General features: G+C 39.1%; 1 protein-coding gene across 1 annotated transcript in view; it reads left to right on the forward strand.

Annotated features, from left to right (window-relative positions):
* The window catches only part of col22a1 (collagen, type XXII, alpha 1), a 285704-nt gene that overhangs the window by 131697 nt on the left and 136619 nt on the right, over positions 1–17388 (forward strand). Inside the window, exons 13-14 of the mRNA XM_072569542.1 lie at positions 1482–1538; positions 2540–2593. Coding sequence (XP_072425643.1) covers positions 1482–1538; positions 2540–2593 — 111 coding nt within the window. The remainder of the gene's footprint in view (positions 1–1481; positions 1539–2539; positions 2594–17388) is intronic.

Here is a 17388-nt window from a genome sequence, read left to right on the forward strand (position 1 = left end):
AGGGCCTGTTTACACACTGTAAGTAAGTAATCTAATCTAAAATATCTCATTGCAGAGAGCTTGAATTGTCTGCTCTAAGTTTGATTTTATGCAGGAATTTGTATTCTGCACTGAAACTTATTCATTATGACAGGAATGTCAGATGTTCAAAGTTGACCAAATTTCAGCTCTCTGCAGGATGCATGGTTTCTTTAAAGTTGAATAATAGAAGATTGCCAACACTGGAAAATGATTCAGCAGTTCAGGAAACTCGGCAATTTAATAGCAATTCCTTCACAAAAAATTTATGAACATCTTCACAAATGGAGTTATTCATTGTATCTCACACTAAGCATGTCAAATCGCAGTAGATACCACATGTTTTCCTGTATGCAATAATTGCAAAAAGATTTATTGAACTTTGGTCCAAACAGACTCTTTTTAGATAAATTAAAAGTAATCAAACTTTGCACAATTTGCCAATAATCACAAAGAGAAGTATTTTGGACACACATCCCTGTTGTGCAAATATCAGTGCTTTGCAAATTTAACTGGTCAAACAGCTAAAGGTAAAATAAAATCAAAAGAGTATGAATGCTGGAAATCTGAAATAAAAGCAAAGTGCTGGAGAATTTTAGCAGGTAGACAGTGAAAAGATAGAGTCAACATTTTAAGTCCAATTACAATTATTCTTTAATCTTTTGGGCCAGAGGATCTGAACAAATCCTATTGGATTTGAAACTTGTTTTCTCTCTCCCAAGCTGCTGTCAGAATTGCTGAATTTCTCCAGCATGGTCTGATTTTGTAACTGGTAAGGAAAACGGGAATAAATAAACAGAAAATGTGGAAATACAAGTGGGGAGAGACCAAAAACAGGTTGCCATCTCCCACTTTATACAAGAGCCCGAAGTTGAGATGTATCACAATTTGTGGAAAGTGTGATGTTTTGATCTAGCAAGCTGTTATAATGATAATTACAGGTCGTTCTGCTATAATATACATTTCATCAACGCATATTTGCTGTAATGCGATTGACGAATTAGAGACGCTGCTTCTAAAGCATGAACATTTAAGACCTGTGTTGGCTGTAACACGATTATATCACCAACACTTTAAGCTCTGCTTCTAAAGTGCGATTTTTCTATAACATGGGGTTGCACAAGAATGCGGCCATTGCATTATAGAAGAACTGACTGTACTGACTAGGTCCATTGCAATACACAAACTCAAAATATAAAATGTGAATTCTGGTTTTAATCATGTGAGTTCCAACAGAGATCACTCATTAGCGTCAAACTATGGGTGATATTTTTTTCCCTCTGTTCTCTCTCACTGTCCCAGAAAAGGATCACTAAGGAATATTTTAATATCTAAGTGTTACTCTAGCTGAAACCAACTAGGTTGATGGAAAGAATCATACCTTGGAGATTCTTGGAAAGGAAAAGATAGATTCAAAATGTGGATAGTTCGAGACAAAAATGTGCTCACTTTTTTAATTTCAGGGAATAATTATTGGTTTTCCTGGCCTACCTGATGTGGAAAGAGCCAAAGGCGAAAAGGTATAGATCTGAATATATGCACTTCATCTGTGAAATAGCCATTTTAAATAATGAAATTTCCAAAGAAATTCAACCCCATTTGGTAATAAAGGCATGGAAAATCCTGACAATGGTTTGCATCCTCAGATTCTTCAAGTCTGATCTGAAAATATTTGGTGTGTACAATAAAAGAAAATGCAGTGTAGGAGTGCACTTTATTTTACCTGGATGTTTTTATAATTGAGATTACATCCTTTATATTCTATTGTGATAAAATGGGTCAAATTTTATATATTTTTCAAGCAATTCAATACTTCTTGAAAGTTTTGACTAAATTTCTAATTAGCAATTGAAGTAAAGTAAATAACAGGCAGTCATTTGTCTGTTACCCATCAGTAAGTTTGAGTTCTATCTCTGTACATCTTTACCTTCTTCAGTCTTTCCATTCCTTTACAAGGTGTACATAATGAAAATTTAGATCCTGTGTCTCCCCTTCTCTGCAGTTCTTTGCACAGTTGTGGGCACCTTGATACTGTGATTCGAGGACACCTATCTCAACATAAAAGAAGTGCACCCCACTCCAGTCAGTTTGATTCAGTTGCCATCATTTTGCTTCTTTTCTGACACCGTCCTCCAATGTTTTAGTTACATTATCCAGATTAGCACTCGTGCACTGCAGTGGGAGTGTTTCTGGTCCAGGTTGATCTTTGGATGAGATATAAAACTATGTATCTCTTCAAATGGATATTGAATAATAATGCTAATATTTGGAGAATAGTAAGAATCTCTCTTCATATCCAGTTAAATGTCTCACACTCATAAAATCTCATTTCACCTTGATCACCATTTTCTGTTTGGGGATGTTACTATTGTGAAATCAGTGCCACAGTTAATTACTTAACAAAATTCACTTCACTCCAGCTGTGCATTATTGAGTGAAAGTAGTCAGGGGCGTGGGGCGGTGTTGTGCTCATTGATCATCATCATCAGAGCCTTAACTTTGCGTTCTTTCTGGTTTCCAGGGTGATCCAGGTCCACATGGACAGATAGGACCAATAGGCCTGAAAGGAGAAAAGGTAAGCATGAAAAATCCCACTGTCCTCACCTTCAAGATATTCTTGATACTCAACATCTCAACATATAAGTATTTTGCATCAACAGTTGAGTTTGTTTCAGGATAATAGCTACTGGTGATAAGAGGACAGCTATTAAGTAGAGCAGCTGTAATAGCTTGAAAAAACTAACTAGAGATTCTAAACTTACCATCAGAAATTTATTAAAATAAGACAAAGAACAGTGGATGCTGAAGATCTGAAATAAAAGCAGAGGTTCTTGGAGAAACTCAGCAGGACTGGTAGCATCTGTAGAGAGAAAGCAGAGTTAATATTTCAAGTCTGAAGAAAGGTCACTGGATTTAAAATGTTACTCTGCTTTTTGTCCACAGATGCATTGAGAAGAAGGCTTTATGAACATTGGTTGGTTTTATTCTGTAATCTTTCATATTAAGCCAATAGGGAGTGGGGAGAACTTAAGTCATGATTTGAAATGTTGCTTACTTAACATTGTTTAATTTTATTTTGTCTCAATCCCTTCAGCTTTTTGCTTCATGTTCCTTTTTCTTTAATTAACACCTCTGCTGATCAAAACCATTTCACAAATGGCAAATATTCAAGGAAGAAGTGGGTGAACAATGAGGAGGCAGGAATGGAAATATAATTGGAAGAAAATGTAATTTCTTGCCATGGAACAAAGGGCCCATTCACTAGCAGACAACCTTTTGAAACTTGGGAATAGAGAAAGTTTGTGTTTAAAACAAGTCAGCATTAAAATGTGCCTGTGAGGTCAATTGTATCAACTGATTACACAAAAAAGCTGCTGAAAGGCTAGTCAGCCATCAGACCCTTTTTTTTGTACTAAGTAAGTTTCGGGAAGTTTTGTTTATTTGTACTGACAAATTCCATTGAAAGTCCTGTGACAGAAATAAAGAACCCGAGGTTATGCAAACTGGAAGTCTATGTTCTATGTTCGATGCTTTAACACTGGTCATCACATATATTAGAACTTTTGTTTCTAGTGCTGCAGAAATGCAAGAATGAAACTTCACATATTAACAAAACTTTCATTATAAGAAAGCACTAAAATAGGTCACCTTGGGCCAAAGTTATGCGAAAAGACTGGGATTCCTAGCTTTAGTATTTGGATGAGGCAGTTGATGATTTTTGTTCAGAATGAAACTGGGACTCAAGGATCCTACATTTTGCGTCATTTGCCATATTGATGTAATTGTTATCAGTAATTACCTCAAACGGGTATCAATCCTAAAAGCTATGTAAATCCATCGAGCCTAATATCTATTTCACTTATCTTCCAAAAAATTTATGACACCTGACCATACTGCAGGCAGTTTCTTAGGTGCACATCAGACAATATTTTAAATGAACTGATGGCAGCTGTCAGCAAAGGATATAAACACTTAAGCTGAAGAACCTAAAGGACAAGAAGAGCTCACAAATACTGTGTGTCACTGTCAGCCATCGGTCAGCACGATCCCAATCTTACCCACTCTCCACTGCCCCCTACTCCATTCACAGTTGCTCCAGTACCATCTTTTACATTGACCTATTTTCATTCACCTCATGACCATCCCAATTTCCTCAGGACAGTTGGGAGCACACTTGTCAACACCTGGTGAAGAATGATGACCAATTATGTGTGATGCATTTGTTCAGCAGTTTGGTGTCCCACTCCACATTTGACAATTGATACGTACCCAAAGACAGACAAATTAATCTCCAGGCCCAAGGCAACTTTGTGGTCATATTGTGGGCTGAACAAATGAACAGATGTGTTGTGGGTGCCTGGATTTAGTGGTGGCAATGACGTGAAACTGTTGGTAATGAATATGTTTTCTTCAACAAAACTGGCAGCTACATCTGGAGTTTGCATGAATAGAATAATGCGGAAAACCAGAAGTTGCTGGCAGTGATTCAATGCTTATTGAGAGATTTAACTGTTAAGGTTCCCTAACAACACTTCCAGAACAATCAGTGAATTCAACAAAAAAAACTCTATTTACATGCTGTTAGCTTTTGTTATCCAGAATCCTTGAAAATGAAGAGATCCTTTCCTTCCAGTTATTGTTGATATTAAACACTGAGCCTAAAAGGTAAATTTGAATGTTGTAGGATTTGTTAAATTGTTCCATTATGATTTTAAAAATGCACATTTTTTTTAAAATATAAATTTTTCAGTTTGTTATATTCAGATTTTAGCTTCAATCATCTGTCTTGTTGTATGAAAATTAAACGTGGAGGTTAAAGTGTTTTTAACTTCTTGGTGAGATGTTTGATTAGCTTCAACACTATTTGCTGACATTACTGCAGTTGAATGTACGGACATTCCCTAGGTTTGGCAGCAGATTAAATCTATGATCAGGAAAGGGACAGACGTTGATATAGAGTTTGCTAGATTTTTATGGAGAAGCATCTTATTGAAGAAGCGAAACATTACTGATTGTCTATCTTAATGGAAAAAGTTAAAAAATCACACAACACCAGGTTATAATCCACAGGTTATTTGGAAGTACAAGCTTTCGGAGCGCTGCTCCTTCATCAGGTAACTAATGGGGCAGAATCATAGGACACAGAATTTATAGTCAGAGATCAAAGTGTCATACAACTGATGTGATGTATTAAACAAACCTAGATGGCTGTTAAGTCTTTAATCACTTAGAATGGAGATACAGGTTTAGAATCATTAATATGTAAATCCCAGAACTCTTTTCAAGTCACAGTCTGGAGATAACTTAAGGTTTTATAAAAAAGTGACACTTCAGCTCAGACAACACATTGAAGGTGTGAAGTTAGAGTCGATATCCTAGTCTGGTTCAATTTCTAAAATAGGAATTTAAAAAATGTCATAGGGACTGATTGACTAAAGATTATGCGCTTTTTGAAAATGTACAGAAATGCCCAAGAACCAAGGAATTTGTGGAAATGAGGAACTGAAAGAAATTAGTATTAAGATAAAGGTCACACATGAAAAATTAATTGAATTGAAGGTTGATAAATCCCTTGGAGCAGAAAAGCTACATTCCAGAGTTTTGAAGGAGATAGCTAGAGAGATAATTGATGCATTGGTAGTTGTCATAAATATAACCCCACTATTGAAGAAGCGATGCAGAGAGAAAAGGAGATCTATAGATCTGTTAGTCTGATGTCAGTAGTTGGTGAAATGTTAAAATCTATTATGAAAAATGAGGTAAGCATACAATTTGGAAATAATGAAATAATTAGGTGACATCATGGATTCAAGAAAGGGAAATTATGTGTTTTTTTTACAATGTTTCTTTTAATATAAATGAAAGTGATCCAGAGGATGTGGTGTGCTTGAAGATTCATAATGTTTTGGCAAAGTCTCAAACAGAAAGGTAGTAAGAAAAATTACAATGCATGGAATTAGGGCTCACATCCTGGAGTGTGAATTAGTTCATAAACTGAAAGTAGAGAAGAAGAATCAATGTGTTATTCTCAGGATCACTAGCTGTTACTAGTTGGGGTTCCATAAGAATCGATGTTAGGTTCACAACTGTTCACAATCTGTGTAAATGATTTGGATGTAGAGACCAAATCTAACCATTTCAAATTTGTTGATGACATAAAGCTAGGTGAGAATATAAGTTATAAGCACAGTACAATCTGATCAACAGCATCAGCATGGTTTCATGAAGGGGTAATCATCCCTGTCAAATATGTTAAAATTATTTGGAAAGGAAACAGACATTATAGATAAAGGGGAACCAGTAATTTTAACATAAATGTGATTTCCAAAACTTGCTCAATAAGGTACTACACATAAGGCTGCTTAATAAAATAAGAGCTGTGTTTGATGTTGAGAGTAGTATGTAAGGCTAGATAGATGACTGGCTGATTGATAGTACATGGAAAGTTGGGATAAGAGGAGCATTTTCAGGATAGCAACCTGTCACAATGGAGTGCCACAGGGATCAATGCTTGGACCACAAATATTTAAATTATATATGAACAACTTGGATATATAAGTGAATGTACTATAGCCAAGGTTGCGGATGACACAAAAATAGTTGGGAAAGCATGTGACAAGGGTGATACAAAGAGTCTACAGAGGGATATAGACAAGTTAAGTGAGTGGACAAAAAGTTCTAACATTGAGTGTATAATTTGTGAAAATGTGAAGTTATCCACTTTGGCCTGAAGAATAGAGGAAGTGAATGTTATTTAAATGAGGAAAGACTGCAGAAAGCTGGATCACAGGATTTGGGATTTTGGGGAACCTCCTGCATAATCAGACAATTCTAGTATTCAAGTTCATTGCATAATAGGAAGTGCAAAGGGGATGTTGACCTTTATTTCAAAGTGAATGGCATATAAAAATAGGGAAGACGTAGTAAAAGAAAGGCTTAGGAAAGCTGTTTTCTATTAGTAAAGGGATCAAGAACAAGAGGTTATAGATTGAAGAAAAGATGTAGAAACTGAAGGGGGGAGTTGAGGAAAAATGCTTTTACCAAGAGGGCGGTGGAAGTCTGGAACTCATTGCTTGAAAGGGTGATTGGTCGGAAACTCTTGCACAGTAATCAGTGTTTAGATATTCACTTGCAGATGGAATTCAGCCTGGAAAAGTAATGCAAAAGGAAATTGCTGGAGAAACTGTGTAGGTCAGGCAGGATCTGGCAGTGACCAGTGGTCACAGGGACCAAAACATTCACTCTGTTTTCTCTCCATAGACACTGATTTTTGTTTTTGCAGCAATTTCTGTTTGTTTTTCTGATTTTCAGTAACTGCAGTTCTTTTGCTTTTTCGAAAAAGTGATGCACTTGGGGAGGGCTGATAATTCACGGGATCACATTATGAATAGCAGCATCTGAAAGGTATTGAATATCAGAAGGATGCGGGTATATATATTCACGAATTCTTGAAGGTCATAGAATAGGTAAATAAAGTGAGTAAGAAAGCATATTTACACACACTTATTAACCAAGCTATACAAGAGCAAAGAGGTTATGCTGGAACTGTCTAACATTGGGTAGGCCACAACCAGGGTACTGTGTTCATTTTTTGCACCACATTATTAGGAAAGATGGAAATACACTAGGGGAGTGCAGAGGAAATTAACCAAAACATGTTTTAGGCTGGAAGGCCAAAGCTATGAGGAAATATTGGTTGTTTGATGTATGATGAGGTTGTTTACCTTTCAGGAACAAGGGTTGAGGCAGATCCTGATAGATATATATAAGATTATAACAGTTACAGGTGAGATGGATAGAATGGCATATTTTCTATGAGTAGAGGGATCAATAACCAGAGGGCATAGATTTAGAACAGAGAACAACGAAAATTACAGCAGTGGAATAGGCCCTTTGGCCCTCCAAGCCTGTGCTGATCCAAATCTGTCGCCTACTTTCTAAGGATCTGTATTCCTCTGCTCCCTACCCATTCATATATCTGTGTAGATACTGCTTAAATAACGCTATTGTGTCCACCCCTACCACTTCTGCTGGCAAAGCATTCCAGGCATTCACCACCCTCTGCGTAAAGAACATTCCATGCATATCTCTCTTAAACATTTCCCCTCTTACTTTGAACTCATGACCCCTAGTAATTGAGCCCCCCCAGTCTGGAAAAAAAGCTTCTTGCTATCCACCCTGTCTATACCTCTCATGATTTTGTTGACCTCAATTAGGTCACCCCCAACCTCTGTCTTTCTAATGAAAATAATCCTAATCGACTCAACTTCTCTTCATAACTAGCACCCTCTATACCAGGCCACATCCTGGTGAACCTCCTCTGCACCCTCTCCAAAACACCCACATCCTTTTGGTAATGTGGTATTATTGTATGCAGATATTGTATCCAACTATAAAGTCTTATACAACTGTAACATGATCTGCCAACTCTTGTCCCATCCAATGAAGGAAAGCATGCCATATGCCTTCTTGACTACTCTATTGACCTGCATTGCCACCTTCAGAGTATAATGGACCTGAACACCCAAATCTCTCTGTACATCAATTTTCCACAGAACTTTTCCATTTAATGGATAGTTTGCTCTTGAATTGGATTTTCCAAAGTGCATCACCTCACATTTGCCCAGATTGAACTTCATCTGCCATTTCTTTACACAACTCTCCAATCTATCTACATTCTGCTTTATTGTCTGACAGTCCCATTCACTGTCTGTGACTCCACCAATCTTAGTGTCATCTGAGAACTGGCGAATCAGACCACCTATATGTTCCTCCAGATCATTTATGTATATCACAAACAACAGTGGTCTCAGCACGGATCCCTGTGGAACACTAATAGTCACTGGCCTCCATTTTGAGAAACTCCTTCCACTACTACTCTCAGTCTCCTGTTGCGCAGTCAGTTCTTTATCCATCTAGCTAGTTCACTCTGAATCCCATGCGACTTCGATTTCTCCATCAGCTTGCCTTGGGGAACATTATAAAATGCCTTACTGAAGTCCATGTATATGACATCTACAGCCCTTCCCTCATCAATCAACTTTGTCACTTCCTCAAAGAAGTTGGTAAGTTGGTAAGACATGACCTTCCCCACACCAAAACCATGTTGCCTATCACTGTTAAGGCCATTTTCTTCCAAATGAGAATAGATCCTATCCCTCACTATCTCCTCCAGCAGCTTCCCAATCACTGACATCCAGCTTACTGATCTATAATGACCTGTAGTAGCCCTGGTACCCTTCTTAAACAATGGGACAACATTAACAATTCTCCAGTCTTCTAGGACCTGACCAATGTTCAAAGATGTTGCAAACATATCTGCTAAGGCCCCATCTATTTCCTCTCTCGCTTCCCTCAGTAACCTGGGGTAAATACTATCTGGACTTGGGACTGGTCTACCTTAATGCTTTTTAGAAGACACAACGCTTCCTCCCTCCTTATGCCGACTTGATCTAGAGTAATAAAACATTTATCCCTAACCTCAACATCTATCATGTCCCTCTCCTCTGTGAATACTGATGCAAAGTACTCATTAAGAATCCCACCCATTTTCTCTGACTTCACGCATAACTTTCCTCCTTTGTCATTGAGGGGGCCAACCCTTTCACCAGTTACCATCTTGCTCCTTATAAATGAATAAAAGGCTTAAGGATTTTCCTTAACCCTGTTTGCTAAAGATATTCCATGACCCCTTGTAGCCCTCATAATTTCTCATTTCAGATTGGTCTTACATTCTTGATATTCTTCCAAAGCTTCATCTGTCTTCAGTCACCTAGACCTTATGTTCTTAATTTTTCCTCTTAGCTAGTCTCACAATTTCACCTGTCATCCATGGTTCCCTAATTATGCCATTTCTATTCCTCATTTTCACAGGAACATGTCTCTCCTACACACTAGTCAACCTCTCTTTAAAGGTTTCCCACACATCAAATGTGGATTTACCTTCAAACAGCTGCTCCTGATCTACATTCCCCAGCTCCTGCCAAATTTTGGTATTGTTGTCCTTCCCCCAATTTGACACTCTTCCTTTAGGACCATTCTCATTTTTGTCCACGCATATTCTAAAACTTACAAAATTGTGATCACTGTTCCAAAATAATCCCCGACTGAAACTTTAACCACCTAGCAGGGCTCATTCTCCAACACAAGGTCCAGTATGGCCCCTTTCTGAGTTGGACTATTTACAAATTGCTCCAGAGAACCCTCTTGGATGTTCCTTACAAATTGTCCTCCATTTAGACCTCTAACACTAAGTGAATCCCAATTAATGTTGGGAAAATTAAAATTTATCACCACCACCCTATTGATCCTTCATCTTTCCATAATCTGTTTACATATTTGTACCTCTATCTCATGTTCGCTGTTGGGAGGCCTATAGTACAGCTCCAACATTGTTACCGCACCCTTCCTATTTCTCAGCTCTAACCAGACTGCCTTACTGTTCAAGTCCTCCATAGTGCCCTCCTTCAGCACAGCTTTGATATCCTCTCTGACCAGTAATGCATCCCCTCCTCCCCTTTTACCTCCCTCTCTATCCTGCCTGAAGCATCGATATAACTCAAGTTGCCAATCATGCCTTTCCCTCAACCAAGTCTCAGCAATAGCAATGACATCATACTCCCAGATACTAATCCAAACCATAAGTTCATCTGCCTTAACTACTACATGTCTTGCATTAAAACAAATGCATCTCAAACCACCAGTCTTTTTGTTTTCATCGTCTGCCCCCTGCCTAGTCTTACCCTTCATCATGCTGACTTCATTATCTAGTTCCTTACAGGCTTTAGTTACAACCTCCTTACTGTCCACTAACCTTCTCATTTGGTTCCCATCCACCTGTCATATTAGTTTAAACCTTCCCCAACAGTGTTAGCAAAAGCACCCCGAAGGATATTGATTGCAGTCTGGCCCAGGTGTAGACCATCCAATTTGTAATAGTCACACCTCACCTAGAACTAGTCCCAATTTCCCAAAAATCTGAACCCCTCTCTCCTGCACCATCTCTCAAGCCACGCATTCATCCTGCTTATTCTTTCATTTCTATTCTGACTAGCACATGGCACTGGTAGCAATCCTGAGATTACTACCTTTTAATTTGGCTCCTGTATCCCTAAATTCTGCTTGTAGGACTTTATCCCATTTTTTAACCTATATCATTGGTGCCTATATGCACCACGACAACTGGCTGTTCACCCTCCCCCTTTTAACGTAAGAGATGGAAGGGAGAGAGAGTTGAAGATACTTTTTTCACTCACAGCATGGCAGGAGTCTGGAACTCACGGCTTGAAAAGATTGGTGAGTTAGAAATATGTAAACAGTATTTAGATATTCACTCACCTTGTCATTGTCTCCAGGGATAAAAAGCTGAAAAACAGGATTAATGTAGTCAGATATTTGTTGATTGGTACAGACATAATGGCCTCCTTCTGGACTGTTAAAGCCAACAACTATACAAGGCATTGCTCTGCAAATCCCACTGTACTCGTCGAATCCCTGGACTGTGTCACTCCATGATGCAGGGCCATTGCTGAGTGTAATTCCTGTGGGAGGGACCACAGCAACTATCTGGTTCCTAATATGCCAAGTTTTGCCAGGAAGAGACAGCATGGTATCTCGCAAACTGAAGTGGCCAAGACCTCCATTCATAAAATTCTCTTCAGGAGTAAATAACTCATGCTACACATAACCTTAGACCATTATGCAGATGTATTGAGTATAATTTGAGTATAAGCTTTGGCTCATTGAGAAATTGCAGTGCTGAGTTGTGATGTGATGTTTCCTCCTTTTGGACTAGTGAGCCTGACCTCTCAGTGGTGAGCAAGTTGTTGGAGGGAATCCTGAGGAACAGGATGTACATATATTTGGAAAGGCAAGGACTGATTAGGGTTAGTCAACATCGCTTTGAGCGCGGAAATCATGTCTCACAAACTTGATTGAGTTTTTTGAAGAAGTAACAAAGAAGATTAATGAGTGCAGAGCAGTGGATGTGATCTATGTGGACTTCAGTGAGGCATTTGACAAGATTCCCCATGGGAGACTGATTAGCAAGGTTAGATCTCATGGAATACAGGGAGAACTAGCCATTTGGATGCAGATCTGGCTCAAAGGTAGAAGACAGAGGGTGGTGGTGGAGGGTTGTTTTTCAGACTGGAGGCCTATGACCAGTGGAGTACCATAAGGATCGGTGCTGGGACCTCTACCTATTGTCATTTATATAAATGACTTGGATGCGAGCATAAGAGGTACAGTTAGTAAGTTTGCCAATGACACCAAAATTGGAGGTGTAGTGGACAGCGAAGAGAGCTACCTCAGATTACAACAGGATCTGGACCAGATGGGCCAATGGGCTGAGATGTGGGAGATGGAGTTTAATTCAGATTTATGGGAGGTGCTGCATTTTGGGAAAGCAAATCTTAGCAGGACTTATACTCTTAATGATAAGGTCCCAGGGAGTGCAGGTTCATAGTTCCTTGAAAGTGGAGTCGCAGATAGATAGGATAGTGAAGAAGGCATTTGGTATCCTTTCCTTTATTGGTCAGAGTATTGAGTACAGGACTTGGGAGGTCATGTTGCGGCTATACATGACACTGTTGGAATATTGCGAGCAATTCTGATCTACTACCTATCAAAAAGATGTTGTGAAACTTGAAAGGATTCAGAAAAGATTTACAAGAATGTTGCCAGGGTTGGAGGATTTGAACTATAGGGAGAGGCTGTACAGGTTGGGGCTGTTTTCCCTGGAACATCGGAGGCTAAGGGGTGACCTTATAGAGGTTTACAAAATTATGAGGAGTATGGATAGGATAAGTCAACAAAGTCTTTTCCTTGGGGTCAGGGAGTCCAGAACTAGAAGGCTTGGGTTTAGGGTGAGGGGGGAAAGATATAAAAGAGACCTAAGGGGCAACGTTTTCACGCAGAGGGTGATACGTGTATGGAATGAGCTGCCAGAGGATGTGGTGGAGGCTGGTACAATTGCAACATTTAAGAGGCATTTGGATGGGTATATGAACAGGAAGGGTTTGGAGGGATATGGACTGGCAGGTGGGACTCGATTGGGTTGGGATATCAGGTCAGCATGGACGGGTTGGACCGAAGGGTCTGTTTCCATGCTGTATATCTCTATGACTGTATAATTCCTTAATCATAAAATTACTGTATAAAGCAGTGGTTGTATATATCCCACCCTTTACTCTTTCTGAATAATTATATCTATTCAATTCCACACGATATTCTATTACAGGTTATTGTTTCGAGCACAACTCTCACATGGAAGAACTTCTCCTGCACAAAAGGATGTCACCACATCATATGGGTGGGCTAAGGATGTGGAGCGCAATGTGAATAGAATTAAATTGGGTTAACTGAGTTCACAGTTAAGAAGGTCATTTTAAAATTACTTTGAAGGAAAGCAGACAGTTGGCAAAACAAAGAAGTTTACGTGCTGTGAACTTACAACACTCTGAAGTTGAACTCAAACTGCCAAAAAGTTAAATAGGAACCAACGGAGAAAAAGACAGAGAGAGAGAGAATAGTTTTGTTGCATCTTTTAGGGCCAAAATGTGACTCGGGTCCAAAATGTAATAATATCGCTCTTTTCACTAAAGAAACCTCTTAAATCTTCCAAACAGCGAGCTCAATTGCATTGCTCTTGACAGCAGCTTATAAATTGCAACAGTAACAATGCTGCACAATAGGTTGAACTCTTGCCTCCAATAAATCACTCTACAACATGTTTCAGCTTTAGATTGTGTGTTGAATTTCTGGGAGGTGCATCATCAACTCCTCTCTAAAATCTCTGTGTGGTTCCTGTTGTTACTGGATATGTCTCCATGCAAACTGTTAAACAGCACTACACTACTGCTTTGTAAGAAGCTGTCACTTTCAACAAAGAACTCTAGTTGGTTGCACATTTTGTGGAAATATTAAATAATTCCTTAAAGTGTTATTGGGTTTCAGGGTAATACAGAAGTAAAGTTTAACTGAGTGTGCATCATCATACCTTCAGTTTAATTCAGGAAAACACAGATTGGTTTATATCGTTTGATGTGTCGCCTCTTTTCTGAAGATGCCAGAGTGACATTTAATGCAAGGTGCTGCATTTTGGGAAAGCAAATCTTAGCAGGACTTATACACTTAATGGTAAGGTCCTAGGGAGTGTTGCTGAACAAAGAGACCTTGGAGTGCAGATTCATAGCTCCTTGAAAGTCGAGTCACAGGTAGATAGGATAGTGAAGAAGGCATTTGGTATGCTTTCTTTTATTGGTCAGAGTATTGAGTACAGGAGTTGGGAGGTCATGTTGCGGCTGTACAGGACATTGGTTAGGCCACTGTTGGAGTATTATGTGCAGGTCTGGTCTCCTTCCTATCGGAAAGATGTTGTGAAACTTGAAAGGGTTCAGAAAAGATTCACAAGGATGTTGCCGGGGTTGGAGGATTTGAGCTATAGAGAGAGGCTAAACAGGCTGGGGCTGTTTTCCCTGGAGCATCAGAGGCTGAGGGGTGACCTTTATAGAGGTTTACAAAATTATGAGGGGTATGGATAGGGTAAATAGGCAAAGTCTGTTCCCTGGCGTCGGAGAGTCCAGAACTATAGGGCATAGGCTTGGGGTGAGAGGGGAAAGATATAAAGGAGAGCTATGGGGCAACTTTTCGTACAGACGGTGGTACGTGTATGGAATGAGTTGCCAGAGGATGTGGTGGAGGCTGGTACAATTGCAACATTTAAGAGGCATTTGGATGGGTATATGTATAGGAAGGGTTTGGAGGGATATGGGCTGGGTGCTTGCAGGTGGGACTAGATTGGGTTGGGCTATCTGGTCGGCATGGACGGGTTGGACCGAAGGATCTGTTTCCATGCTGTACATCTCTATGACTCTATAAGAATGAATGCATTAATATCTGCCGGAATCACATGCGGCAAAAATTAGCTGAATGAAAGAAAAGACAAACCTAAAAATCTTTACAATCACCTTCAAAACAGCTACACTGCTTAACTGGGCATTTGGTGCCATCAAAATGATACCAATCTAGATTTCAAAACAAAGCTCATATCGAAGTTAAACAATAATGTTAAATGTAATATTGAGGCCAAGTATGTCTACTTCAGTGTTTGCAGATCTCAGCCAAGACAGGTTCTCAGCCACCTCTAGGTGCACCCTAATTCAGGACATTTTTAGAAGTCAGGTGATAATAAGCATTTTTATTAAAGAGCCATACACCCAGGAAGAGACCCTTCGATCCAACTCATCCACGCAACCAGACATCCCAATCTGACCTACTACCATTTTCCAGCATTTCCCATATAAGTATATCCTTCCTATTCAAGTACCCAGCCACATACCTTTTAGTTGTTGTAATTGTACCCACCTTCACCACTTCATTTGGCAGTTTGTTCTATACACTCATCACCCTCTCCATGAAAAAGTTACTTTATAGGTCCTTTTTAAATTTTTCCCCTCTCACATTTAACCAATATCCTCTAGTTTTGGACTCCCCAACCTAGAAAAAAAGATTTTTGGCTATTCACCCTGTCCATGCTGTTCATGACTTTATAAACCTCCATATGGTTGACCTTTAAAAGTGGCCTCAACAATGTTCTGTACAGCCGCAATATAACGTCCCAACTCCAATACTCACTGTTCTGAACAATGAAGGCAAGTGTGCCAAAATTCTACCTAACCTACCTGCGACTCCACTTTCAAGGAAGTATGTACTACGCCCCTAGGTCTCGTTGTTCAGCAGCACTCCCCAGGGCCCTACCATTAACTGTATAAGTCCAGCTTTCCCAAAATGCACCACTTCACATTTATCTAAATTAAACTTCATCTGCCACTCCTCAGCCCACTGGCCCATCTGATCAAGATCCCATTGTACTCTGAGATACGCTTCTTCACTCTGCACCACCTATTTTGGTGTTATCTGCAAAATTACTATATTCTCACTCTGTTTTCACATCCAAATCATTTGAAGTACAAGACCATTTCTGTAATAGCTTAAGCTCCTTCCTTTAAGTAATGGGTGGAGAATCATTACTGCTGGATATACTGCTCTCTTCCATCATTCATTATCTGCAAAATCAATCAGAATTAAGATTATTTTGTTTATGCTATGAGGTCAGTATAAAATAGATCAACTTTAAAATCACACAACACCAGGTTATAGTCCAACAGGTTCATTTGGAAGCACTAACCTTCAGAGCTCTGCTCCTTCATCAGGTGGTTGTGGAGTATAAGATCATAAGACACAGAATTTATAGCAAATGATTACAGTGTCATACAGTGATATATTGAACAAGCCTGAATTTTTAAGTCTTTCATCTTTTAGAATGTGTTGCAGCTTTTGGTTCATTAATATATAAAACCCAGAACTTCTTTTAAGTCACATTCTTGAGATAACTTAAGGTTTTATATCAAAAGGTAACATCTCAGCTCAGACAGTGCATTAAACCACCTGATGAAGGAGCAGCGCTCTGAAAGCTAGTGCTTCCAAATAAACCTGTTGGCCTATAACCTGGTGTTATGTGATTTTTAACTTTGTGCACCCCAGTCCAACACCAGCTCCTCCACATCACAGAATAGATCAATCTATCTATGTAGAGTACCAGTGTGAAGTAAATGATCCAGTTGCTATAATGCAATAAATGTGGACTTCCAAAGGGCAAATCATGTTTGAATGACTAATGTGCTTCAAAATTTTTTGAAGAGGAAACAGAGAGAGTAAATGAAGACAATTTTGTTGATGTGGTATACATATTTTTAATCAACGTGTTTATCACAAGATAAGGCAGAATCCTGACCCTCTGGCTCAAAGGTAGGGCCACTACTATTGTTCCACAGTGGTGACCACATATATATATATACTCTTAATCATGTTGTTCAATCTGTTTGTGTCATCTACAGCATGTGGGACATGAGTTAAGGTCTCCTAGTTCAGAGGCAAGGGTACTGTAATTGCACCACAAGTGTCCCCATCTGTTGGAATAACATAAATGGACTTTCAAAGTCATACAGCAGAAAAATTATGGAATAAAAGGGGCAGTAACAATGTATAAATAAAAGTAGCAGTCAATTCACATTGTTTGGGCAGGAGAAAGATTTGGAGTGGAATTCCCCAGGGGTCAGCATTAGGACCCTTGCTTTTTCTGATATGTATGAATGACGTATTTCTTGGCATGTAGAGGACAAATTCAAAGTTTGCAGATGATACAAACTTGGAAGTTTTGTAAACTGTGAGGAAGATTATGTAGAACTATAAAAGACATAGACAAGTGGGCAACCAACTTGACAAGGACATATATTCTCACTTTTGTGGTTCAGCAGGTGACCGGATAAACACACTGAATCTTTGTTGCTGTCTTTCAATCATTATGTC

Source organism: Chiloscyllium punctatum, chromosome 5 (assembly GCF_047496795.1).
Source record: "Chiloscyllium punctatum isolate Juve2018m chromosome 5, sChiPun1.3, whole genome shotgun sequence".
Taxonomy (NCBI): domain Eukaryota; kingdom Metazoa; phylum Chordata; class Chondrichthyes; order Orectolobiformes; family Hemiscylliidae; genus Chiloscyllium; species Chiloscyllium punctatum.